At 45.6% G+C, this 24,727-nt stretch overlaps 1 protein-coding gene across 3 annotated transcripts; it reads right to left on the reverse strand.

The window, feature by feature from the left end:
• Nucleotides 1-559: 559 nt before the first annotated feature.
• GFRA3 (GDNF family receptor alpha 3) lies at nucleotides 560-20,532 on the reverse strand. Of its 3 annotated transcripts, XM_081851219.1 has the most exons (9): nucleotides 14,110-14,205; nucleotides 13,314-13,768; nucleotides 11,644-11,922; nucleotides 10,359-10,451; nucleotides 9,213-9,540; nucleotides 7,869-7,978; nucleotides 7,054-7,188; nucleotides 4,696-4,835; nucleotides 560-3,975 (listed from the first exon to the last, which is right to left on the reverse strand). In XM_081851219.1, the coding sequence occupies exons 2-9, from the start codon at nucleotides 13,447-13,449 to the stop codon at nucleotides 3,835-3,837; spliced, it is 1,362 nt and encodes a 453-aa protein (XP_081707345.1). In that variant the 5' UTR covers nucleotides 13,450-13,768; nucleotides 14,110-14,205; the 3' UTR covers nucleotides 560-3,834. The 3 variants fall into 3 exon arrangements, with proteins under 3 accessions (XP_081707345.1, XP_081707346.1, XP_081707347.1); XM_081851220.1 differs by lacking the exons at nucleotides 13,314-13,768; nucleotides 14,110-14,205 and adding an exon at nucleotides 20,260-20,532 and having other exon boundaries at nucleotides 11,644-11,919; XM_081851221.1 differs by lacking the exons at nucleotides 13,314-13,768; nucleotides 14,110-14,205 and adding an exon at nucleotides 20,260-20,529.
• Between the last annotated feature and the right edge of the window lie 4,195 nt (nucleotides 20,533-24,727).

The raw sequence follows: 24,727 nt of genomic DNA on the forward strand, positions 1-24,727 counted from the left end.
CTAAACCTTTGCTGCCTTGCAGGCTATCTTCAGGAGAAGAAAAGGCTAAGGCGTAAACCCTACACAAATCTGGAGTGGAGTCCCTAAAAGGGCTGGATGCCATCTTGCATGCGTCCTTCTGGCAACTCCTGCAGCCAAGCTGGTGCTGAACATATTGCTCTGCTTGTCTTTGGAATATGTCTGTGAAGCCAAGAGGGGGTCATTTTCTGGGCAGCCCAGGACCTCCATACACAACACCACGACTTGCACCCTGGGGAGGTTACTGGTGCTGCTAGCACAGCGGTTTGACCCCCGGAGGCACACTCCATTGTCTCCTGAGGCAGATGAATGTCAACACATAGAGAAGTTGAGGCTTGAGGATCAATGCTTCCTGTGTCAAGTTATATAAACACAATTGAATTCTAACACCTTAGGTTGCCAGGAGAGACTAGACATATCTCTCTGGTTTGGTTCCATTTTCAAACCTGTTGTGTGAGAGCTGCCTGCACTGTGCCATCACTAGATAGAACTGACATTTTGTGCATTTTTTGCTGAACGTAAAGGAAAGGAACTCCCAGAGTTGTAAGATAAACTTTATTTTGGATATTATAGTCTGAACCACATTTGTAAGATATTGCAATGTACATTACAGCAGCTCTCAATGCTCCTGCTTCCTCTGTTTGCTAAATTGTATTTTGAAGACGGATAACATTTTAGAGATATCTATTGCCCTGAAGCTTTAACAAAGGCATGAGAGTTGCTGGTGTATTCAATAGAGACAAATTACCATTGTTACTATGTTAAGTAGCAGCAAATAACGTCACAACATTGAAAAGTCAACAGAGACTCAAATACTGTGTCACTTCAGCCAGATACGGAAAATGAAATTTCAGTGGAATGTACTAGAAATAAAAGCAGTTGGGGCGTGATCCAGTCCACTGCAGATCCAGCAAGCAGTTTTATCCCTTCCCCCACATACCCATGTAGGAGGAGAAAGGGACCACACTTTTCTTCCGCCATACAGCCTCCCTCCCTCCCTCCCTCCCTCCACAGAGCAAGTAGTTTATGTTCTGGAGCACAAGTAATTTATAGCAAAGTGACAGGGGGAGCGGGGCTGAAAGAGGATGGTGAGACAGGCACGTGGACCTAAGAAGGCACCCACTTACTCTAACCAGGGAGAGCAAGAAAACAAAGCTCAAGCAAGGGTTGCCAGCATACCTGCAAGTACCTCCTATGGTTCCCATGGAAGGTCTCTGTAAATAATCCCCTTAAAAATCCAATGCACAATATTTTGCTCAATTGCTGCTTGCACTGAGCCGCCCAGTCTAAAAACATTCCCACATTTCCAGGGATGCCAGGACTGGACACACTCCCTTACATTCTGAACAGAGAGAAAGTGCAAAGAGCTTCTCTCTTTGAATGCATAAGAGGCTGAGGTCCCCCCGCCCCATTGATAGCAGGGCTGTGTGCACTGTTGTGGGCCACTCCCACACCATTTGGTGGCCCTGTCTCTTTTTCTGTTCTTTTAGATGTGGCAGCCATTATATATATTCTGCCATGCCCCAAGGTAGCAATTTTGTGTAATTTAAACACCTCTGGAGCCGCCATTTTATGACTGGTGCTCACAGCAGTTTTACAAAATTTCACAAGTATGCCCTGGCCTAAAAAGGCTGGTGACCCCTGCTCTACTGGGACCAATCCCACTGCACATGGGTACTGGACCTATTGCGGACTGGGTTGTGGACCTACAGTAAGTCCTACAGTAAGTATGCTTCTTAGCTGGATAAAATTGCTGAACTTTATTTTTGTAACTTGCTATGTTGTATAAGTAAGCCTAATTTGGCAACTGAACTAGAATGGAGAACAGTGTTGTGAAATGCAAATTGGCTTATGGGAAAGCATTTACAAATGAAGTTTAAGACTTCCCATGATTTTCCACTCAGGACCTGCTTACCCTAAGGAATGCTGTAAAAACATTTGCACTGTTGAGAAAGCTTTCAGCTTATATGGATACTAAGCCTGTTCCAAGGTCTGGATTCCCACAACACTTCAGGTGCCTGGATCCAATACATATTCTGTGCCAGTATTACACTGCCAAACCCAATATTTGTTTTTTTTCCCCCTTTTTTAAAAAAACCAATAAGCTTTTATTGTAACCCTTTCACATTCCTTGCCTTGTTTTTCAGAAGACATGCTTTCAAAGTTATCTGTACAGCTACAACAAGCTACAAACATTTTAAAAACGCTAGTCATCCCTCATGTTACATTTGCTTCAGGTTGCGCGTTTTCAGGTTGCGTCCCGCAGCAACCCGGAAGTACCGCAAAGGGTTACTTCCGGGTTTCCCCGCGCACACAGGCACAGACGCGCAAAATGACGTCACGCGCATGTGCAGAAGCAGCAAATTGCGAACCGCGTGGGCGCAGATGCGGGTTGTGTTCTTTTCAGGTTGCGAATGGGCCTCCGGAACGGATCCTGTTCACAACCAAAGGTACCACTGTACAAGCAAATCCTTTTTTGCCTTCAGTAAAGAGCTGGAAGAATAATAAACACCATTCCTACTGCAGAATGGATTGGCAGGCCTTTCCAAATGATACCTCAATGTTTGAGACCAGTAAATGTACATAGAGACAGAGCCTATGCTGGTGGGCAGTACAGGGACCCCTTCACTGGGCACAAATAAGTAACTCATACCTGGATGAGAAAAACATGAAATTCACAGAGGCATTGTCGTCACTGGTTGATGTGGTAGAACATTCACAGAAAGATGGATCGTGCCCTTGTTCCCCACCCACTCCCAAATATAGGGCAGGAAACTTTGGCAACCACAACACTGTCTATTTTTCTTGGAGAGTAGGAGAGAAACAAGATGCAATACTGACTGCATCTTTCACAGCCACCAAACAGCAACACAGGGAGGTTGTAGCAGTTAGCTTGCTACCTCTTCCAAAAATTTGAGCAAGCCAACAAGGAAGTGGTGACACAATGGGGGTGTGAATTATTAATGTGTGCCTAGAAATGGACAACATACCACTGCAGCACAAAAGAACAGCAGTTTACACCACACAAATATTTACACCTGGAATTATTACATTATGGATAAATGTCTGGTGCTACAGAATGTACAGAAACACATGTGGAGGGATGCTTGGTAGCCACATATGGAAAAAAAATATTTGCGCTGCAGCTCAGGGGAGAGACTTCATTGCTCCGAGGAAACTCTGGTGGGTTACATCTTAGTAAGCCTGCATGCAAATTCCTATGAAAACCTAGAAGGCTCATATAATACCAGACAGGAAAGTTGTATGTTACTGAGATGAATACAGACGCCCAGCCTAGCTCTGAGTTATTAAATGTCTCATGAGTCACAGAAAATGGGGCAGGAAAGGGTTAAGTGCAGAGGATACAATTTAGCATCACTGTCAAGTTTTGTTTTGTATGTCTAAAGAAATGGACATGCGTACACACATGGCCTTGAACACCACCAAGGAGTAGAGGATCCAGATTTGGGGGCAGAAGCCTGAAGCCAGAAATAGCATTTCATTTGCTAGTCTAGAGGCAATGGGCACCTTCCTCTTAAAATAAAAAATATTGGAAGGCAATAGGTCCCTAGAATCTCCAAGCTGCCTGCTTTCTTTTCCTTGTGGGCACTGGAAAGAGAACCATCACCCCTGCTCCTCTCACAGGCAGGCCAACCTTGCATAGAACAGCGAGTGAAAGTGGCAGAGTTCTAGGCAGAAGGGGGTGAGCCCTGGGAAGAGGCTTGCGGTGGTCAGTGCTTCCTCTTTGGCATGAAACAATGTCCAGTTTCCCTTCTCATGGAATTACAAGTCAGGAGCAATGCCAGATGTATGATGTTATGGCGGACCAAGTAACAGAAGGAGCGGCGTGAAGGTCAAAGTGAGTGAAGAAAGATGAGCTCCAGAGTAGGCAGAGTTAGGAAACGATCTTCCGTCTTGTATGAGGACCTCTGGCTGCATCTTACTTTTCTCAGCTTCCTAGAAAGGCAGAGAGAGAGAGAGACAGAGAGAGAGAGAGCGCGCGCTCATGACTGGATACATCTGCTGTCCGTCACAACATCTCATCTGAATCTCTCCTTTCCCTGCCAGCACCGTTTCCACTTGCACGGTGTCCCCTGATCTATTTGGAAGACCTGAGGACATCCCTGGGAACAAAGATGACAGCTTCTTTGCTCAACTTTCTCTCACAATAGAACACACTTCTGCCAACCTAGCAGTTCGAAAGCACGTCAAAGTGCAAGTAGATAAATAGGTAGCACTCCAGCGGGAAGGTAAACGGCGTTTCCATGCGCTGCTCTGGTTCGCCAGACGCGGCTTAGTCATGATGGCCACATGACTTGGAGCTGTACGCCGGCTCCCTCAGCCAATAAAGCGAGATGAGCGCCGCAACCCCAGAGGCGGCCACGACTGGACCTAACGGTTAGGGGTTCCTTTACCTTTAACTAAAGCAACCTTGTTATGCCAACCATTTGCTTTATAGGCACATAACAACATACCTGATTCTACTTAAGCTACAGATCAGGAATGGGAAACCTGTGGTCCTCCAGATGTTGCTGGACTGCAGCTGCATCGTCCCTCATTACTAGATTGATGGGAGCTTGGAGACCAGCAACTTCTGTGGGGCCACAGGTTCCCTATATCCCTGCTACCGATTCAGAAGAAGCTGGCTTTGTGTCAAACAGAAGGAACGGTTCGTACCCAACGCATTTCTGAAGTGAAAACTGTGCCATCTGTGCTGGTGGCATCTCCCTGGAAATTCAGGGAAGGTGTGAACTGCAGCTGCTCCTGAACCTCCATATTCCTCTGGTTTAAGATCATCTGAGACTGGATTGCACTTCCTGTAAAGCAGAGAACACGCAGGAGATTGTGTGAGGACCTGAATACGTGTATACAGAGTCAGAGTTCCATGCATTGGTGCCTGGAAATGGCCCGAGAGGGAGCCAGCAGACCTTTTCTGCTCAGCTTTGGCTATGCATGCATCTACTGCGGGGGGAGAGAACATCAGACCCAGGGGCCAAATGTGGCCCTCCAGGGGCCCTTCCAAACCCCATGAATCACCCCAAGCCATGCCCCCTTCCCAGGCCACACTCTCAACAGCCCTGCTCTGTGCTCTTGAGTGCTTTTCTCTGACTCAATTATGTCCTTGAACAGCACCATCGCCTCTTGCTTGCCTGAATGACAGAGAGAAGTGTTTGTGTAGTCATGTATGGAATTCTCTGACTTTTTGCATGGCTTGAATACAGCCTGCTGAACCAAGTTAGGAGCCACTTTTATTAATCCACTCATTTTTGCCCCTGGCCCCACCCACTTATTGGCATGTGTGCCCCCCTCCCCCAAAGTTGCCTACAAGGGGATATGGCTCTTGAGCAAGAAAACACTGCACACTCCTTGTGTACAGTTTGATTGATTTTAGTGAATCAACAATTTTTTTTAATTGATTTTTGATTGCCGAAGCATTTGGCAGTTAACCCAACTCCAAGTCTACTCCGGAATTTGGCACTGTGCTTTAGGTGTCATGATCTAGCTGGGCTGCTGTTTCCATGCTGTAGGGGAGCATACAGGGAACACAGACCAGCCAATGTCTGCAGAGGCATGACTTATCTTCCTTCCAAAGGGGAGCAGCACGTTTGGTCAAAGAAGAGCCCAAATCTTAAGGGTTGGGCATGAAAAACTTTTCCATAAATATAATCAACAGATAAGAAGCCGAGGCATTAAATGTTTAACAAGCAAGCTTTGGTTCTGTTTTACATCCTCTGTGAGCTTTTATAGTCATAAAATATTTAAATTTTAGCAAGACCAAACATTTTAAGAGATGCGTTGACAATAATAGACAGAGAGGAGGACTTGGACAAAGTTAGGGCCAATATCTGATTTTATGCTCAAGCAGCAGAATCAATGAGCTGATGTAAAGTCCACTGGACTAGTTAGAACAAATGAATTTGTAAATGCCAGAGTGATTAATTAACAGGGGTGGGGAGCCTCTGGTCTTCCAGATGCTGTTAGATTCCAACACTTGACCAGTCAACATGGTCAATAGTCAGGAGATATAGGAGCTGTAGCCCAATTATAACTTGGAGGACTACAAGTTTCCCATCCCTTGCTTGATGAGCAACAAGAACCCTAGAAGTACCCTAAAGGATCAGAATAAAGGACCTTTGTTTCCAAAAGAGGCTGACTAGATGCCTCTGGTAAATTTGTATGTAGGCAAGAGGCCAGTAGCTAGATGGGAAGGGGTAACTATTGCTAGACTCCAACTCCCATCAGACCCAGCCAATTTGCCCTCAGGGATGATGGGAACAACAGCTGGAAGGCCAAAGGTTTCCCACCCCGGAACAAGATGTCTCTGTTTGTAGCCAACTTCTGACATACAACCTCTAATATTATGTAGGAATATTGTCATTTGTCCATAAGAGCATGGGCAAAAGTTTATTAGTGCAAGGATGATTTCATAGTAGAAAGCATTGCTTGGAGCATGATCAACGCGTGGAGAGCTCATGCCATCCAATGATTGGTCCACGTAGTATAACATGATCAACTGCGTGGTCTGGTGTGAGAACATGAGACAAATGTATTGTATTGTCTTTTATCTGCTGACTGAGGCAAAGCTCTCTCCTTGAATTTGTATCTTTTCTGGGACTCACAATAAAGGTTGGGGCAGCAGCAGCTTCTGAGAGAGCTGCGGCCACAGATTTCTGCAACCCATCTTGGCGTGAGACTGATTATTTACGGATGGCGAGCTGGTTCTCGTCAATATTATGGATGTTTCTAAACAACGAATAAGTTGACAGATCTTTCTCTTATGAATTTCTCTAATCCTTTATAAACCGATTTTCTTGAGCAGCTTCAATGAAAAGGTGGATTTAAATTTAATATATGCCTAAAATCCAGTGGCAGTGAATTCTCTGGATAGAGAAGTACTTTGTTTTGCCTGTCCTGAATCTGCTGCCAAATTAAATTAATCAGAGAAAAGTTGACTTCTAGTATTATTATGAAAAGGGGATAACAATTAATAGGGGTAGATGGACTAAATGTCTAGCATATGTTGGGATGACTTACTGAGGCATCTGTTGCTGGCAAAGGAGCTGAGGACTTGCTCACAATCCTCCTTCTGATTGCCACTGTCCTTGCAGGAGCACCACAGTGTGATGTCAGTACTGGAATTGCTGGCATAATTGGGGGTCATAGGTGTACCTATTTCAAGACCGAAAAAAACAAAGAGTCAGAATTTTCCCATATGGAATACCAATGAGTCAAAAGATACAGACCCACCAGTCTAGGCATGCTTTCCATAACCCCAGAATGTGCTATCTCAATCTGCTCAATTCAACATCCTGCCAATCTCAACCTCCTTCTAAGGATTTCTGATGTGAAGTTGCTCTGTGCTCCAGATTGGCGGGAGGGAAAGGTATAAAAATATATCTAATTTTAAAAATTGTAATTAACTAAAGCATAACCACACTGTTGCTGTGGTCAGCCAAATGTTTCATAGGCAGGGCATGAAGGGGATAGTGATCCTGTTTCTGGCATCAGTATATCACAATCAGAGGTGTAGTGCTTCTAGACATGGATACTCCATTTCGTTACCATGGCTAATAACCACCTAACATAAGAAACTGATGCTTAATGTTCCTCCTCCAACTTCAGAGTGAACGTGAAAGTGGAATAGTATTCAGCTATAAGGGGAAGGAAGGTGGACCAAATCTTCAGAAGAGGGAGTTTCCTACAGCTCAGAGAAGCTTACGCTCCTTTCTCACTCTCTGTTCCATAGACCGGGAAGGCAGGACCTTACATTGCACACACACACCCCAGGTATGTCTAATGGTATAACCCTCATCAAGCTCCCAGTGAATTCCTCTGGGCCCAGCACATACCAACCATCCCCATGTAAGCCTCCAGGCATGCAGCATGGTTGTGCGGAGAGCAGCCATCTGAAGATGTGCCTGAAGGCTTGCATTGCTCTTGGAAGTCTGCCAGCCGGGATCTGGTGGAAGATAACAACTATCAGAACGAGGGCTTTCTTTACCACCACAGAGATTGCTTTATTCATTTGTCCTGTAGTTTATAAACCAAAGTCACCTTTTTTGCAAAGCCAAGCAACATCATAGATCTTCATCTTAAAAGTAATACAGTGGTACCTCAGGTTACATACGCTTCAGGTTACAGACTCCGCTAACCCAGAAATAGTGCTTCAGGTTAAGAACTTTGCTTCAGGATGAGAACAGAAATCGTGCTCTGGCGGCATGGCGGCAGCGGGAGGCCCCATTAGCTAAAGTGGTGCTTCAGGTTAAGAACAGTTTCAGGTTAAGTACAGACCTCCAGAACGAATTAAGTTATTAACCTGAGGTACCACTGTAGCTACATTAGGAATGGGCAACTGATGGCTCATGGCTTACATGACCCCTGAAGCAGTGTTTTCTGGCAACTGGCGGCTTAACCAAAAATACTTTATAGAACAGACATGTTAGTCCTACATCTCTCACATGTTTAATGTAATATACAAACGTACAAGGGGACCGGGTGGCGCTGTGGTCTAAACTACTGAGCCTCTTGAGTTTGCTGATTGGAAGGTCAGTGGTTCGAATCCACGCAATGGGGTGAGCTCCTGTTGCTCTGTCCCAACTTCTGCCAACCTAGCAATTCAAAAGCCCACCACTGTAAGTAGATAAATAGGTACTGCTGTGGCAGGAAGGTAAATGGTTTAGTCATGCTGGCCACATGACCTGGAAAGCTGTCTGTGGACAAACACTGGCTCCCTCGACCTGAAGCGAGATGAGCGCCACACCCCATAGTTGCCTTTGACTGGACTTAACTGTCCAGGGATCCTTTACCTTTTATAAACATACATATTGAGCATATGCTCTCCTTAAGAGCAAAGTCCTTCTTACTAGATGGTCTCCAATTTTATTATGAAACTGACCACCTCTGGCTCACAGACATCTGTCTGGAGAATAATGTGGCTCTCAAGTATGTAGAAATTGTCCATCCCTGATTTAGGTGATGCTTTTCCTGATCTGCTGTTTCAAAAACATAAGATTGCATTTTAAAATTAAAATGTGTATAGACTGGGACTATCTAAATTGTTAGGCATTATGGAAACATATAGTTTTATTTCCTTCTTTTACTGTACAATCCGCCTGAGGATCCAGTTACTTGTGCCTCATACAACTAATAGCTTACTATGGCGGCCACCCCAACGCCCTTGGTGCCAGACCTACTTGCAGATATTGTCCTTCAGACAAGAGTCCAACAGGACAAGGCAGTTTGGCTTGCTGCTGCTGCTGCTCTGGAAAGAGCACTCCGGGACAATGGTATTCCAGCGCCGCTCACCACAGACCTCGTCTTGACAAGGGCAGAAGAGAAGGCTCTTGGTGAAATCCGCGCTGATCCTCTCAAAGAAGTGTCTCAGGTGTCGGTGGCATCTGCGCCGATCACAGGTGGTCTCTGTGCTGCAGGTCTGGGCATAGAGTGAGCGCAGACGCATGCACTTGTGGTTCAAGTGGCAAACGTTTGTGGCATGCAGGCAGGGATTTGTCCTATCCATAGCTATATGGGAGCCAACAAAAGTCACAGAAAGACAAGAATATGTAGTGGGTTCCAGATATGTAGTGGATTAAACACGAAGAAAATGTAGTCGAAGCAATTTCCAATATCACTTTGCAATTCAGAAATTTATTTACACCTGCTTCCTTTTCCTTCATAGTTTGCCCTGTGTGAAGCTTTAGATTGTAGACTCCTTGGAGTAGGCACTTGTCCTTCTGTGCTCTGAAAAGCACCATGCACACTGGTGTTGCTGCCCTGGGTAATCTACCCAGATACTCTGTGCAGCATCAGAGTAGACTTGAAGGCTGGGGGAAGCAATCACATGGATGGGTTCTACCCTTATGCAGAACCTCATTTGGGAAGATTTTATACTAGGCCAGAGTTTTGGTGGGTGGCGCACTCCTATTCTCTGTGTACACACATCAAAAGGTGTGATACCTTCTACATACCCAGTGAGTTTTCTTTTGGCTGCTACTGCTGTTACCTCTCAGAAGATTCCTCTCAGACTAAAACTGTTTTTCTGTGGAAAATTTACCTCACAGGACTACTTTATCTTTGAGAGTCTTATACTTTCTGCTTTCTGTTACATTATAATAACAGTTATTTCTGCCTTTCAGATTTGAGTTTGTGTTTTATTTTTGGTCTATGCTGATATCCCTCACCTCTAGACCATATGTTTACCCTGGCATCCTAGCATTACTCTGCTTGACGCTACCTTTAAATTGCTTATAAAACATTTCCTTTCTCCCTAAAAAAACTCAGCTGTAGTATGTAGGTCCTGAGGAAAAGAAAAGACAACCAAATGTTAGTATAGGTTCTACCTGAAATCCTAGTTGACAGTTTGTTGTAATTGGTCTTTGAAGAGTCTTCATTGTCTGTATCTTCATAGGGTGACACCTCCAAATGAAAGTCATCTGTGCAAAATAAATTTATTTACTTAGGAGTCACACTATAACCATGTTCTGTGTGTAATGAATAAAACAGAAAATCACAAAATACAAACTCTAAAAAAAAAGGTAACCAAGGCAGCATAATGCAACTCTAAACATATCCAATTACATAAAAGCACAAGAGCAATACGAAGCTAAAACACATGTCAATCTAGCACAGATTAAAATTCTTTCAGCGCTAAATTAAAAACAATGAAACAGCATTAAAAAATAATTTCATAAAAAACTGGGTGAATTGAAAACTATTTGCCTGGTACCAACATTTATTAATGTAGGTGCAAGGAAAACTTTGAAAAACCAATAAAAATAATTGGCAAAAAAGGGAAAATGCCCCAAGGGACAGCATGCCCTGTTCAGGGAAGTTTTTAATGTTTGAAGTTTTATTCTGTTTTTAATGTTCTGTTGAAAGCCATCCAGACTGGCTGGGGAAACCCAACCAGATGGGCAGGGTGGAAATAATATATTGTTGTTGTTGATGTTGTTGTTGTTGTTGTTATGCCATAAAGGAGAGGCCACAACAGAGAAGGCCCTCTACCTTCAGCGTGGGAGAGCACTTGCAGGCAGCTGCATGTGGAAAAGAAGTCTATCTACATGTTCCCAGTTGGCTCCTTAATGCGGGGGCCGGGGCACATAAAACTAAGCAGGAAATGCTTAAGATTTTAATTAACAGAAAGAGAAGAACCACACCTTAATATCCTGCTCAGTCTAAAAAACAATTATGAGGGATCTTTTTTGATTTTGGCATTTATTTTAGAATGTTGTCAATGTAAACATTCAAATATATATGTTTTTATTCTTTTTGTAAACCATCGTGGAAAATAAAATTTCAAGGTAGCAAAAATTAAGCAATGGGTTTCTAATAGCTTTCTATTCTTTGGGAGGAGCCATAGCAGAAGATCCAAAAATCAACCCCCAGCATCTATGGTTAAAAAGAATTTCAAGAAACAAGGCTAGATGTAGGAAGACTGAGACCCTGGGGAGACGCTTTCTAGTCAGCCAGACAATTGGTGCAAATATTTTTGTTTTGTTTTTGCAATCAGGTCCAAGGGTCTTCTCCCAGATATTCAGGTATTGCTCCGGAGTGGGGCACACAATTCTTATCCTCCCACCACCAGTGATAATACAAAATGAAAAGTGAGCAAAGCTTCTATCTCACCAAAATGAACAGTCCAGTAGATGCGCAGGCACAGCTGCTCCAACTTTCGTGTGCGCCGGTGACACTTGCATTCCTGAAAATAACTGTTTCTTACAAATGTTCCTGCCGCGAAGCATCTGTTCCTGGTTTCTTGGTCAGGGAGGAAACTGCTCTTGGAAAAAGACTGGGAACAGTTTTGCAAGGTCTGATAAGCGGCGCTGCAGGCAGGCTCAGCCAAGCAAAGGGTCTCTGCTGTTATACAGGTGTGCGGCTGATCAAGAGAGAGAACAAGGAGGCCTCCTGTTCAAATAGAGAGACTGTGTGTTAGCATTTCATAAATTCACATACTGCAGCCACTTTCTTATCCCTTCAAGGGCACAAGCATAAGCTCCTGCTTTTTGCTGAATTAAGCAATCTGGAATGTTTATACTGCCACAATCACTAATGTGGTTTCTCAAAATCATTTAATGTGGATTAGCACACATGTATGCTTTGCCTATCCTGTTGTTCATATTATCAAGGTGGGGGGGAGATGTGTGGGATTCAAGTAACAAGTCCTACTGGAGGAAGCAAAAACAAGGACTCCAGCTAATGCAACAGGACTTCCCTCACTGTCCCCCCCCCCATTGGCTTTTTTCGGGGGGGTGAGTTCAGTCAGAGCTGTAACTACGGGGAGGGGGTAGTCTTTCTCTTGCCCTAAGTTAAGCCTCCAGAGGGCTCCCACTGAGGCTCCCACTCAGTGTGTCTGTATGTGTGTATGCAAATGTGGGGGTGGGGGTGTGCCAAACTGGGTCTTTGACCCGGGTGAAATAAAACCTAGTTTCGTCCCTGATTTGGGAGAAGTCCCAGAACAGTGTAAAGCGGGAAGAGAAAGGGTGTTGTTCCATCTGGCAAGCTGAAAAGCTTGTTCTGACAAAACAAACGCCATAGTGCTACACTTAATTCCTCCCATTGCTACAGTATGGTTTTTATTTTGATATTCCAACGGATGTGTATGAGAGTTCTTTTTACAAATCTACATTTATCTACCTCTTGCTGTTGGCAATTGATAATTGCTAGCATGTAAAGATCACCACTCCTTGCATTAAATGCTTTTTAAAAGAAAGGAAGATCTCCACACTTTAATCTATTCTTCTGACATAAAATCAAGAGTTTCTAAAGCCGTTTTTTAAAAAAGCAGCAGTGTCCAGTTGGGCAGGATTATACTTTGGTGCTGAATTTTGGTGGAAATCTACATTTTGGTGAAATAGATGGACCCAGTCTTTGACAGCAGTGCTGTTTGACCCTCCAGTCCACTTCAGCAATTTGGCACCAGCTCCAGACTCATGTCCTGATACTTACATAAGTGACAGAAATGACAGCTACAGACAGACTTCCTGGTATCACGTTTGGCATCTGACTATAACCACTAATAAACAGACTCATTTCAGGTCCAACCAGTTACTGCAGTGGTTTCTATATTTGAATGTGAGCCAAATGGAGAACAGCGCAGACTGAACCATGCTTGAAGGGCAGATGTTCTTGTCCTTGAAAAATGACAGTTGCAGACATGAAACGCTCCTCAAATTTCTATCACATACAACAGGGGTGGGGGAACTCAGGCCCAGGGTCCAAATGTGGCCCACTAGATCTATCTGGCCCTTGGGGCTCCCTTGAGGTCTGAACTCCTCTAACTTGGCCTTGTCCCTCACCAGCCTTGCTTGGTGCTCTCCTCAAGTGCTTTTGTCTGGCTGCAATGTGTCCTTGGATTGTGATAAAGCTTCTTCCTTGCCTGGATGGAAAATTGAAAGATACGTGCGCATGAGGGCCTGTAGAAATCTCTGGCATGTGTGTGGCTGGGAACGGCGCTTTCGGTAGAAAAATAAGAGCCCCCTCCACTTTTGTCTCCAGCTTTCCCACCCCTCTCAGGTGGCCTCCGTAAGGTCATGAGGGAATGTGGCCCTCAAACTGAAAAGGTTCCCCACCCCAACATAGAAATATGGCCCCATTCTAAAACACTCATATTTCTGTCCACCATTTCTCATTTCCCCCAGTGTGCTTTTGATTTACATTTAGTGTTTCTCTTCGCATATTGATTTTCAATTTTTATTATGGCTTGGTTAACATCTATTGAATCCCAAGAATTCTTACTATACACTTTGCAGTCCTTGTTGGGCACACTGGGCAAAGAGGACCTGTTGCCTGACCCCTTGTTGCTTGTTATTTCTCTTTTTTCCCTAGGTAGCCTGCTATCCATCCTGGCCCCCCTTCCCTTCCTCTACTTCTGCATCTCCTCCCTGGTGCATGTCTCATTTGCAGCCAGCTTCTGTTTCTGTAGTGGGTTGTACTCCTGTTGGCTATACTCCCATCCCCAAGGTTTAGGGGACTTTGCCCAGGTAGGACAAGGTTGGTGGTTGGTAGTGCTCCCCCACACCCAGGGGTAAGCCTATCACTGGCACAACACTTCCATCCACCTGGCTGCTCTTTGGATTGTGGGCTTTATGAGACTTTATGAAATTCGGACAGATCACTTCCACAGCATACACTTAAAGCACACGGGCTTCCCACAAAGAATTGTGAGAATTGTGACTCTGTGAGGGGTAGATAAGAGTTTCCAGGATTTTTTAGAGAGCCATGTGCTTTAGATGTATTTTAAATGTATGGCAGGGATTTGACTATAGAGCATCCCACAGAGATATTCAGGGGAAAGGGGGCAACTGTCTTACAAAGTATAGCTGCTGCAACCATCTTCCATGTCTCTCCCCACCACCACACCTCATATGGCAGGAGGAACACAACCATCTGCAGGGATACCACAACCATCCGTGTAGAGAAGGGAGGAAGGGCCAGGCAACTGTCTAATCAGGGCAATCACAGCCCACAATCCAAAGAGCAGCCAGGTGGATGGAAGTGTTGTGCCAGTGATAGGCTTACCCCTGGGTGTGGGGGAGCACTACCAACCACCAACCTTGTCCTACCTGGGCAAAGTCCCCTAAACCTTGGGGATGGGAGTATAGCCAACAGGAGTACAACCCACTACAGAAACAGAAGCTGGCTGCAAATGAGACATGCACCAGGGAGGAGATGCAGAAGTAGAGGAAGGGAAGGGGGGCCAGGATGGATAGCAGGCTACCTAGGGAAAAAAGAGAAATAACAAGCAACAAGGGGTCAGGCAACAGGTCCTCTTTGCCCAGTGTGCCCAACAAGGACTGCAAAGGAGCTTACAACACCAGCTGCTGGTGCACAACCAGTTTCAGCTGTAGCACTCTCTGAAGCTGAAGTGGGACAGTTGTTCTACTGCAGGGTTGGCTGCTCACCTGTCATCTGGTGCCCAAGGCCCACAGCAGCCCCAATGAACCTTTGCAGTCTGGCAGTAAGCACAATGTCTTGGATCTGACAATGCTCGGCCTAGATCCTCTGTTGCTGCCTGGAATTTTAGGGTGCCATTTGCAGAAGCAAGGATGCAAGGAGGTAATGACAGCCAGCACAGATCACCCTTTCTAGATCAATAAGTGCAAGGGAACAGCTCAAAGGCAGGTAAGCAGATGAACTAGGGCAGGCATGGCCAAACTTGGCCCTCCAGATGTTTTGGGACTACAACCCCCATCATCTCTAGCTAACAGGACCAGTGGTTAGGGATGATGGGAATTGTAGTCCCAAAACATCTGAAGGGCCAAGTTTGGCCATGCATGAACTTGGGGTTTAAACCACAAAAAAGAAACTGAGCAGTTTCTCTAGAGAAAATAATGACCTTCACCATTTTTACATGGTGATTAAAATGCTACATGCTGCTAACTACCATACTGTTTACCAATTCCCTGTGAGATGCAAAAGGGAGAAGCAAGGGATATAGGGTCATTAGCTATGATGTTCTGCATAATTTCAATAGAGAAGTGAATGCTGACAGATATAATGCCACCAAATGCTGTTTCAACACACACAGAAAGTCAGTGATATAGCAGATGGGTAGTGCTAAACATCACATTTCACTACTAAATTACTCTTTATTACTCAATCAAGAATATTATCCATGCTGGCTATATACTACCTCCAGAATCAGATTCCCTCTGAATACCAGCTAAAGGGGAACAACATCAGGAAAGTGCTGTTGTGTTCATGTGCTACTAGCGGAGTTGCCAGAGACAGCTGGCTTGTAGATATGGGAAATGAGATGCTAGACTAGATGTACTTTCAATCTGATCTATCAGGACTCTTACTGTGTTTCTTACCACTTGTAATGGATACTGATTCAACATCTCTCAGTACAGGTGGTCACACATGTCTCCCAGGTCATTAAAAGTGTTGTTGTTGTTGTTGTTGTTGTTGTTTAGTCATTTAGTCGTGTCCGACTCTTCGTGACCCCATGGATCAGAGCACGCCAGGCACTTCTGTCTTCCACTGCCTCCCGCAGTTTGGTCAAATTCATGCTGGTAGCTTCAAGAACACTGTCCCACCATCTCGTCCTCTGTCGTCCCCTTCTCCTTGTGCCCTCCATCTTTCCCAACATCAGGGTCCTTTCCAGGGATTCTTCTCTTCTCATGAGGTGGCCAAAGTATTGGAGCGAGCCTCAGCTTCACGATCTGTCCTTCCAGTGAGCACTCAGGGCTGATTTCCTTAAGAATGGATAGGTTTGATCTTCTTGCAGTCCATGGGATTCTCAAGAGTCTCCTCCAGCACCATAATTCAAAAGCATCAATTCTTCGGCAATCAGCCTTCTTTATGGTCCAGCTCTCACTTCCATACATCACTACTGGGAAAACCATAGCTTTTACTATATGGACCTTTGTTGGCAAGGTGATGTCTCTACTTTTTAAGATGCTGTCTAGGTTTGTCATTGCTTTTCTCCCAAGAAGCAGGTGTCTTTTAATTTTGTGGCTGCTGTCACCATCTGCAGTGATCATGGAGCCCAAGAAAGTAAAATCTCTCACTGCCTCCATTTCTTCCCCTTCTATTTGCCAGGAGGTGATGGGACCAGTGGCCATGATCTTCGTTTTTTTGATGTTGAGCTTCAGACCATATTTTGCGCTCTCCTCTTTCACCCTCAATAAAAGGTTCTTTAATTCCTCCTCACTTTCTGCCATCAAGGTTGTGTCATCTGCATATCTGAGGTTGTTGATATTTCTTCCAGCAATCTTAATTCCGGCTTGGGATTCATCCAACCCAGCCTTTCGCATGATGAGTTCTGCATATAAGTTAAATAAGCAGGGAGACAATATACAGCCTTGTCATACTCCTTTTCCAATTTTGAACCAATCAGTTGTTCCATATCCAGTTCTAACTGTAGCTTCTTGTCCCACATAGAGATTTCTCAGGAGACAGATGAGGTGATCAGGCACTCCCATTTCTTTAAGAACTTGCCATAGTTTGCTGTGGTCGACACAGTCAAAGGCTTTTGCATAGTCAATGAAGCAGAAGTAGATGTCTTTCTGGAACTCTCTAGCTTTCTCCATAATCCAGCACATGTTTGCAATTTGGTCTCTGGTTCCTCTGCCTCTTCTAAATCCAGCTTGCACTTCTGGGAGTTCTCGGTCCACATACTGCTTGAGCCTGCCTTGTAGAATTTTAAGCATAACCTTGCTAGCGTGTGATCCATGAAGTAGCCAGTGGTAAAAAGGTAAAGATAAAGGACCCCTGACAGTTAAGTCCAGTCGCGAACGACTCTGGGGTTGCGGTGCTCATCTCGCTTTACTGGCCAAGGGAGCCGACATTTGTCCACAGACAGTTTTCCAGGTCATGCGGCCAGGATGACTAAGCAACTTCTGGTGAAACCAGAGAGGCACACGGAAATGCCATTTACCTTCCCGCCGGAGCAGTACCTATTTATCTACTTGCACTTTGACGTACTTTTGAACTGCTAGGTTGGCAGGAGCTGGGACCGAGCAACGGGAGATCACCACCAACCTTCCGATCAGCAAGCCCAAGGCTCAGTGCTTTAGACCACAGCGTCACCCGCGTCCAGCCAGTGGTACAGCTATCTAAAATTAATATAATCGTCATTGTATTATGTTTCTAGATTAAAGTTTGTGAACCAATTTTGGTGGGGGGGGGGGTCCAAGGAAGGAAATCTGGTTTCCCTGCAAGTGAACCATTCATGTGATTCCATAAAGGCTGACCCTATTCCTGTTTACCAAGCAGTATATTTTCATTTATTTGTTAAATTTCTTTATTGCCCTTCATCTGAGGATCACAGGGTGGTTTACAATATAAAACACAAAAATGCATAACATAGTAAAACAAAAATAATAAACACCCATAAACACACACAGTTTAAAAGGCCATAGGTTGTTTAATAAGCCAAAGGCCTGAGAGAAAAGGAATGTTTTTGCCTGGCATCTAAAGATATGCAAGAGAGCACCAGGTGAGCCTCCCTGGAGAGAGCATCTCACAAACTGGGAGCCACCGCAGAAGGGCTTTGGAGCTTTCTGTTGAAACGTGCATAGGATTGTAGCCTTAAAACTCTATATTGTCTTATCCCAAAGGTAAGAGTTCAATTCTACCATGCAAACTAAAGATGAATACAAGTTTCAAAAATAAAAGAAGGCGTCATATTAGTTTAGTCTGGAATGAGTCACTTGTGAATTATGTTAATGCAGGGTAGAAAGCAGAATAGTGTTTTCATGTTTGACAAAGCATTTTGACTCACTCCCATGCAATCTGTGTATGGGTTAATGTTGTTAATGCAGGAAAGTGAGCAGATTAGAGCTATTCTAACAAAAGTATGTTTTATATTTTCAGATCACAGATACAGTAAACACAACAGCCCTTTCTGTGATATTTTCATTCATGATACAAAACACCCCACCCCATTACCAGTTATTTCCCCAGTTTACAATGTCCTGTCGCTGGTGACGCAAGGGCAGAGCAGCTGAGAGTTAACCATGGACAGTACTGGACTCAGCCTGGTATTAGTTGCATGTTCAAACCCAGAGGCAGCTCAAGAAGCAAGGTCAAAGGCAATCTGAAGTCAAAATGTGAGATGTGGGGGAGGTCTTGAATTGAACAGATAGGTAGACAGGGATGCGGTCATCAGGGCAATGGAGCAAATTTATGGCTACAGCACTCTGTGCCGTGAACGGAATGATTTTTAGTCTGAGCACAGCAGCAGGGCATCTGGGTTGCCTGAGGATTTGGTCTACTCCTGAATAGTTGTTTTCACACAAGTATCACTTTACTCTGGTGTAGTGCTTGTTCCTCAGGCTTGCACTCCAGTGCCTAACTAAGCCTGCACTTTTAGGTGCCTCTGCTCCCTAGGACTCAGTGGCTGTCCCACATCCCTCGCTGCCCCATGGCATGAGCTGCTTTGGGGAGCTCTAGGTCATCCTCGGAAGAGGATTCCACCCACAGCAGCGTGACATATAATGCCATGCTAAAATTCACATCAGATGGAATGTGCATTTCATTTTAAAATGGTCCTCTTCATCTTCCCTTCCTGCATTAGCAACCCAAGAGCTGTCCATGTTTGATTAGACCTTTCTATGTTATATTAGACCAAGGATCCATCTAACAGTACTCTGTATCAAACAAATCTGTCTGGGAAGCTCACAGAGCTAGACGGAGATAGCTGTCCCCTGATGTTGTCCCTGACAAGTGTGAAACGCAATTAAAAAACCAATATAGCCAATGTAGGATATGCAAATTACATGCAGACCATACATATGCATATATTTAAAATATATATAAGAGTCATGTGAAAAACCCTTCTGCTCGTATTCCACAATAGGAACATACGCAGATCTAATTTCGGGCCAATTTATAAGGACACGACCCCATCGAGCAGGCGAGTTGTACATTGCGAACTGCTCCTACAGCGCGCTGCGGAGCGGCTCTAACTCTACGGCTGAGGAAAGGGTCACAGCCCTTCTCTGGCCGGCAAACAGCTTGGCAGCCACTTGCCGAAAGTTTCTTCGACAGAGAAAGCAGCCTGGTACTCGAAATGGAAATTGCGATCAAATCTTTATTCCCGCAAATCAGCTACCCCGTAAGCAACAGGCACTTTTCCCCCTCCGTTAGCAAGCGGCGGAATAGGGACTGCGCTGTTCCTCCGTAGCCTTTTCTACGGCCGTACATCCCTCTTTCCTTTCTCTCCCAGCACCCATCAATAACGCCATCGGGGATCTGCCTGGCCTGAACACACCCAAAGTGATTAGCAAACAGGGTGGTCGGTCAGACAGTCCTCCCCGTCGCCGCCTGCAAATGCGAGACGCCGAGCGCGCGCTGGATCAGAAACCCGGACAGACACCGCCCCGCCGAGAGAGACACGCGCAGCCCGATCCTGAGCGGGCTTACGTGGAAGCAAAGTCCGCTCAGGGGGCTCGCCTCCCAGCAAGACGGGCATAGGATGCCAGACCCTCTTTGCCTTGAGACGGGGGGGGGGGGGACCACAGAGAAAGGATGGTCCTATTAGAGACAGCGGGGCGCAAAACAAAAGCTAAAAGGCGCGGGTGGGCACACAACTTCTCCCTTGACCCGCCCCAGAGCGCCCGATTCTCTATGCCCGCAACCCCAGCGCCAGTCCCGCACGAGGGCGAGGGGCGCCAAGCAAGCCCCCCATGAACGGAGGTGGGGTAGGGTAGAAAACATACAGCAGATCCAACACCGCCTTTTCCCCGCACCGGACCCCTTTCTCAACGGCGCCCCCCCCCCACGACGCCCCATTACCGGTTCGGGAGAGCAGCAGCAGCAGCCCCAGCAGCAAAGGGAGGCCCATGGCGGAGGGAAGCGCAGCAGGCGCAGCACGCGCGGTCACTCCACTCCGAGCCGGTCTTGCGAGGGAAGGGCTCACATGCTCCGCTAGTTCAGCGGGGACTGGGCAGCCTCGCGTGGCCACCTGCTGCCAGCCTGCCCTCGTCGTCCCGCCTTCGCGGGGACTCGCCTTCGCAGCTCGCACTGGGCAGGTGCGCGCGCGGAGCTTCAGCGGGAGGCGGGAACTCGCCGCCGGCGCGCGAGGGGAGGGGAGGGGCGCCGGAGTAGCGCCCTGGCGGAGCGCGGCAGGAATGGCCCGCCTCGCGCTAGGGCGCTTGCTCTCTCTGGGTGGGGTAGCGGTATGGATTGGGAGTAGGGGACGGGGTCAGCCCCGTCGTGGCCTTGGGGTTTGGTTTCTGGCGCTGGGAGGACGCTTCCCCTCACACAAGGAGGCGGAGCGGCCCCTGTTGCCTTTGAATTTTGTGAGCGGTGGAACCTCGTCCGGAAAAGCAGAGAGGACGGGTCTATTTTTTCCCCCCAGGTCTGAAAACGCCTCCCGGGAAAACGGGCGTGTCGCCTCCGCTTTTGTCGCCGCTCAGGCGTTCTTCTGGCGCGCGCACGTTTCCTCGCGCCGCGTTGCTCTCGCGCTCGTGAGGGGTGCAAACAAATAAACGAGCTCAAAACCAACACTGTTTGAACTGTTTGCAAATATTGCTCATGCGGCACGCCATTTTAAAACATAAAGGAAGCATATAAATTTCACCCAGTCTTCCTTCAACACTTCAGTTAAATCTGAGAGGAGGGAGGGGGCAGATTTAGCACACAGCGTTATTGGTCCATCTAGACCAGTGTGGCTGCAGCTCTCCGGGTTTTCAGACAGGGGTCTTGGCCAGTCTTGCCTCTGCTGGAGGTGACAGTGATTTTTGCATGTTAAACTTGCTCTGGATCAGTACTACTGCTTAAGGCCCCGCCTGAAGCTGGAGCGTTGCAGCTATCTCTCGGACATTGATCTGTCTTTTTGCGGGAGAAGGAGAAACTTAACCAAATACAGCAGCAAAACGTCAGTAAATTATTGGGTCACACAATTGTTGGATACATTCTGATTTGGGAACTTTTTTTCCCGCCTAACAACAGGGATCAATCTGGGGGACACTGTCCTTTGCTTGAATTTCCAAAACGTTTGGGCGTCCTTGAGAGGCTGGTGTAGGGATAAAATGATTTTCACTATCAACAGTATTCCACACCAATTTTCTATATGCACTAGTGTTCTAAAGTCAAGAATGAGCAGTGAGATAGCTAGGCTTAACAATGAAATCCTGTTTATCATGGAGAAATACCAGGTATCTCCAAAAGAATCTCCCAGAACTGAAGGAGAATCTCCCAGAGCTGAAGAAAGGAATATGAGGGCATGGGAAGTCCATACACAGTTCTACTGCAACAATACTACAATAAGCTTGATATTTCAACTGATCCATTATTCTTATTCACAAATATACCGTAATTTCAGCTCAGACTTATATTTAAGGTCCTTCATGGCTCAGGCTCCTCAGAAGTGACCTTCTATCTTTAAAGCATTTTTATATGCTTTCATTGAAAACAAGTTTTGAGTTTCCATTTTCAGCATCCTGCAGGTGTTATTTCATACAATGTCTGAACAGAAACTTTAAATACTGCGTGGGACATTGCCTCCCGTCCTTTAACAAGGGCTTGTCCCCCAGGTATGTCACCAAAGTCAGTCCCTTAAGACATCTGCCACCACCCACTGAATCGTAGAACTCTCCCTTTATATTTTATGGGACACTGGTGGCGCTGTGGGTTAAACCACAGAGCCTAGGGCATGCCGCTCAGAAGGTCGGCAGTTTGAATCTACTGAGTTGCTCAGTAGAATATGGACAGCATGGCTCTGCCATTCACTTACCTAGTAGAGCAATTGGAGAGGTAAACTTAAGACTGTAATTCCACATAGCTGAGGGAACATTGCATTGAATTTAGTGGGACTTGCTTGTAAACATGCTTTGGATCATCTGCAGACTGGGTCAACGTCTTCATGAACCTGTCCACTATGATTCCTAAGGTCTCACACTTTCTTCTAAATCCGGAGGCTCCCTATGCCAGAGCTTTTCAACCTTTTTGAGTCCATGGCTCCCTTGACCAATTACGTTCTTCCTGCGGCACCCCTGTGGGGCTCAGAAGCCCAGTTATGTCACCCATTGCCTGCAGAGCTGGCAGCCTCTTACCCTTTTTCGAACACCCTCCCTTGTGGAGCATTCCCTCAGCCTCCTCTCATTTTCCCTCTCCTTGGGAGTCCTCAGGGCAGCAGTCTGTCTCAGCTCCTGGCAGTCAGCACCCCCTGGCCAGCCACAGAGGCACCATTTGGGGAGCTTGTAGCCAGGGATACTGCAGCAAACAGCCACAAAAGCCTTTTGGAGGCAGAGACAAGAGAGGACAACAGAGAAGGGAGGGAAGGAAAGAAGGACAGAGGCCTGTGTTGCCTGCAACACCCCTGAACATCCTTCAATGCACTCCAGAGTGCCATGGCACACTGGTTGAAAACCCCTGCCCTATGCAATTGATGTAGATTTCCTGTTTGGATTTTCAGGGCATAGGGAATCTGGATTTAGGGAGGAGAAAGAGTGGGACAGCAGTAGTTGGGAGGAGGACACTGCAAGGATGAGGGAGAATTAAAGGAAACACAACTGGGTTCACAATCCACATTAAGCCAAGATATGGACAGGCCCTTAATGGTCAAAACAGATCAGTTACTGCTTGTTCTGTACTATTATTGTTCATCATCTTGTTTGTATTATTGTGCATTGCCCTTTTCATCTTTTTGCTCATTGGAGTACATTAATGGTATATTTGTGGCTCTTATTGCTCTTTGTCTTTGATACATAGAGACCCTTATTGCTTAGTGTACTGTCTGAATTGGCACTGGTTGTACTAATACTTTCTCGTTTTAAGATCATCCTGATCAGATCAGAAATTCCACAAAAAACATTTCTGTTTGTAGCAACTGTTTGCCCACCATTTCAACCTCTGTCCATATCATGTTGAGCTTACAGGCCTCCATTTCCTTCTGATGGCAGTGTAGTTTTAAAGGTTCTTATGTTTATGCATTGCCATCTTCCATGGAGCACAGGTTTACCTCCCCAAACACTTACCGTATTTGTGTCAGGAGATTCAGCCAGATTCTGATCAGGAGGAGTTCAGCCTTCAGCCTTCTCAAGGTGATCCCTGCCTCTAAATCTGAAATGTGTTAGAATTGGATGGGCTGCAGATCCTTGTAAGGAAAAGGCTATTTTAAATAATAGCCTTTTCCTTACAAGGCTTTCTTACAACCTTTCTTTGTTTTAACTTTACATTTTCTAGAATTCAGCCCTGCTATTGAAAACAGATCCTGGGGCTCAGCCCTGGCACAAATGAAGCCCTGGAGGAACGTGTGTTAACTTGGCTCCTGTTGCAGCTAAATAAAACTAAGTGTTCTTTAGCAACTTCTAGGTTCCACAAGTCTTATGAAGTGACATAACAGCTGCTGACAGAAATTTGGAGATCTTGTCAGCTACTCTTTCCTTGTTCCTAGTCTATTTATTATTATTATTACTGCTCAGTATTTATATCTTGGCAATTCAAATAATTAGACAACACTTTGAGAAGAAATAGCTTTAGACAGGGCATGTGCAGTTTCCTAATCCTGATTCACATGTTTCTTTGTCTACAGTGGGCTGTCAAGAACAGAAACTTCTCATATTTTCTAACCGGCATGTGGCCAGCAGCTTGTGAAAAAGTTGATTCACCACCTGGCATGAGGCCTTTCTTGGATTAGCAGAAAGCACCTCTGAAGAAATTTCAGGAACTGAATTTGGGTAACTTCCCAGTATATACTTCTCATGACCTTTGAAACATGCACTACAGTGTCAGAGTGAGAGAGAGAAAACATATTATCTAAAGCAGAGGAGAAGCTTCATCATTTGTTAAGGTTTGTAAGAACACTTTGAAAATCCATCAAATAGGAAAACTTGCATATGACTGCAGGGGTGTTTGTTTCTTCACAGAAGGCCAAGCTTTGCATGCAGTTCTTTTATAATATTGGAATGCTTCAAGATGCAAAGCTTCTTGCCCACAAGGCCTTTGTTTTCCCATTGTTTGTTGCCTGTGGAACTGCAGTGGGCTATCCAGACAATTGTTAACTTTTCATTCTTTATAAGTTTGGTCATGCTGTTTCACCAGTGGGTGAATCATGTTTTTGGAAAGAAAAGAGTTCATTCCCTGCCATTGGTTCCCTCATAATTCCCACCACTTCCCTCGACCCTCCCACATAGCTATTTGTGTTTGCTTAGCATTCACACACATCCCCCTTTTCCTTCTTCATCATATAGCATTTTCCAACCAGTATTTCAAAACCTTTAAATTCTGATTAGCCACAGCCTTCCTTCCTCTCCCCATT

This window comes from Podarcis erhardii, assembly GCF_964252035.2.
Source record: "Podarcis erhardii genome assembly, chromosome: 2".
NCBI classification, from domain to species: domain Eukaryota; kingdom Metazoa; phylum Chordata; class Lepidosauria; order Squamata; family Lacertidae; genus Podarcis; species Podarcis erhardii.

Bases quoted from the DNA above. Each gene is read 5' to 3' on its own strand.
- GFRA3 (XM_081851219.1), bottom strand. From the start codon at position 13,449: ATGCCAGAGATTTCTACAGGCCCTCATGCGCACGTATCTTTCAATTTT. The intron at 7,979-9,212 runs GTAGGTCTGGCA...ATCTTCCACCAG, and splicing joins CTGAAGGACAATATCTGCAA to ATCCCGGCTGGCAGACTTCC. The intron at 4,836-7,053 runs GTAAGTCATCCC...TCTGCTTTACAG, and splicing joins TGCCAGCAACAGATGCCTCA to GAAGTGCAATCCAGTCTCAG.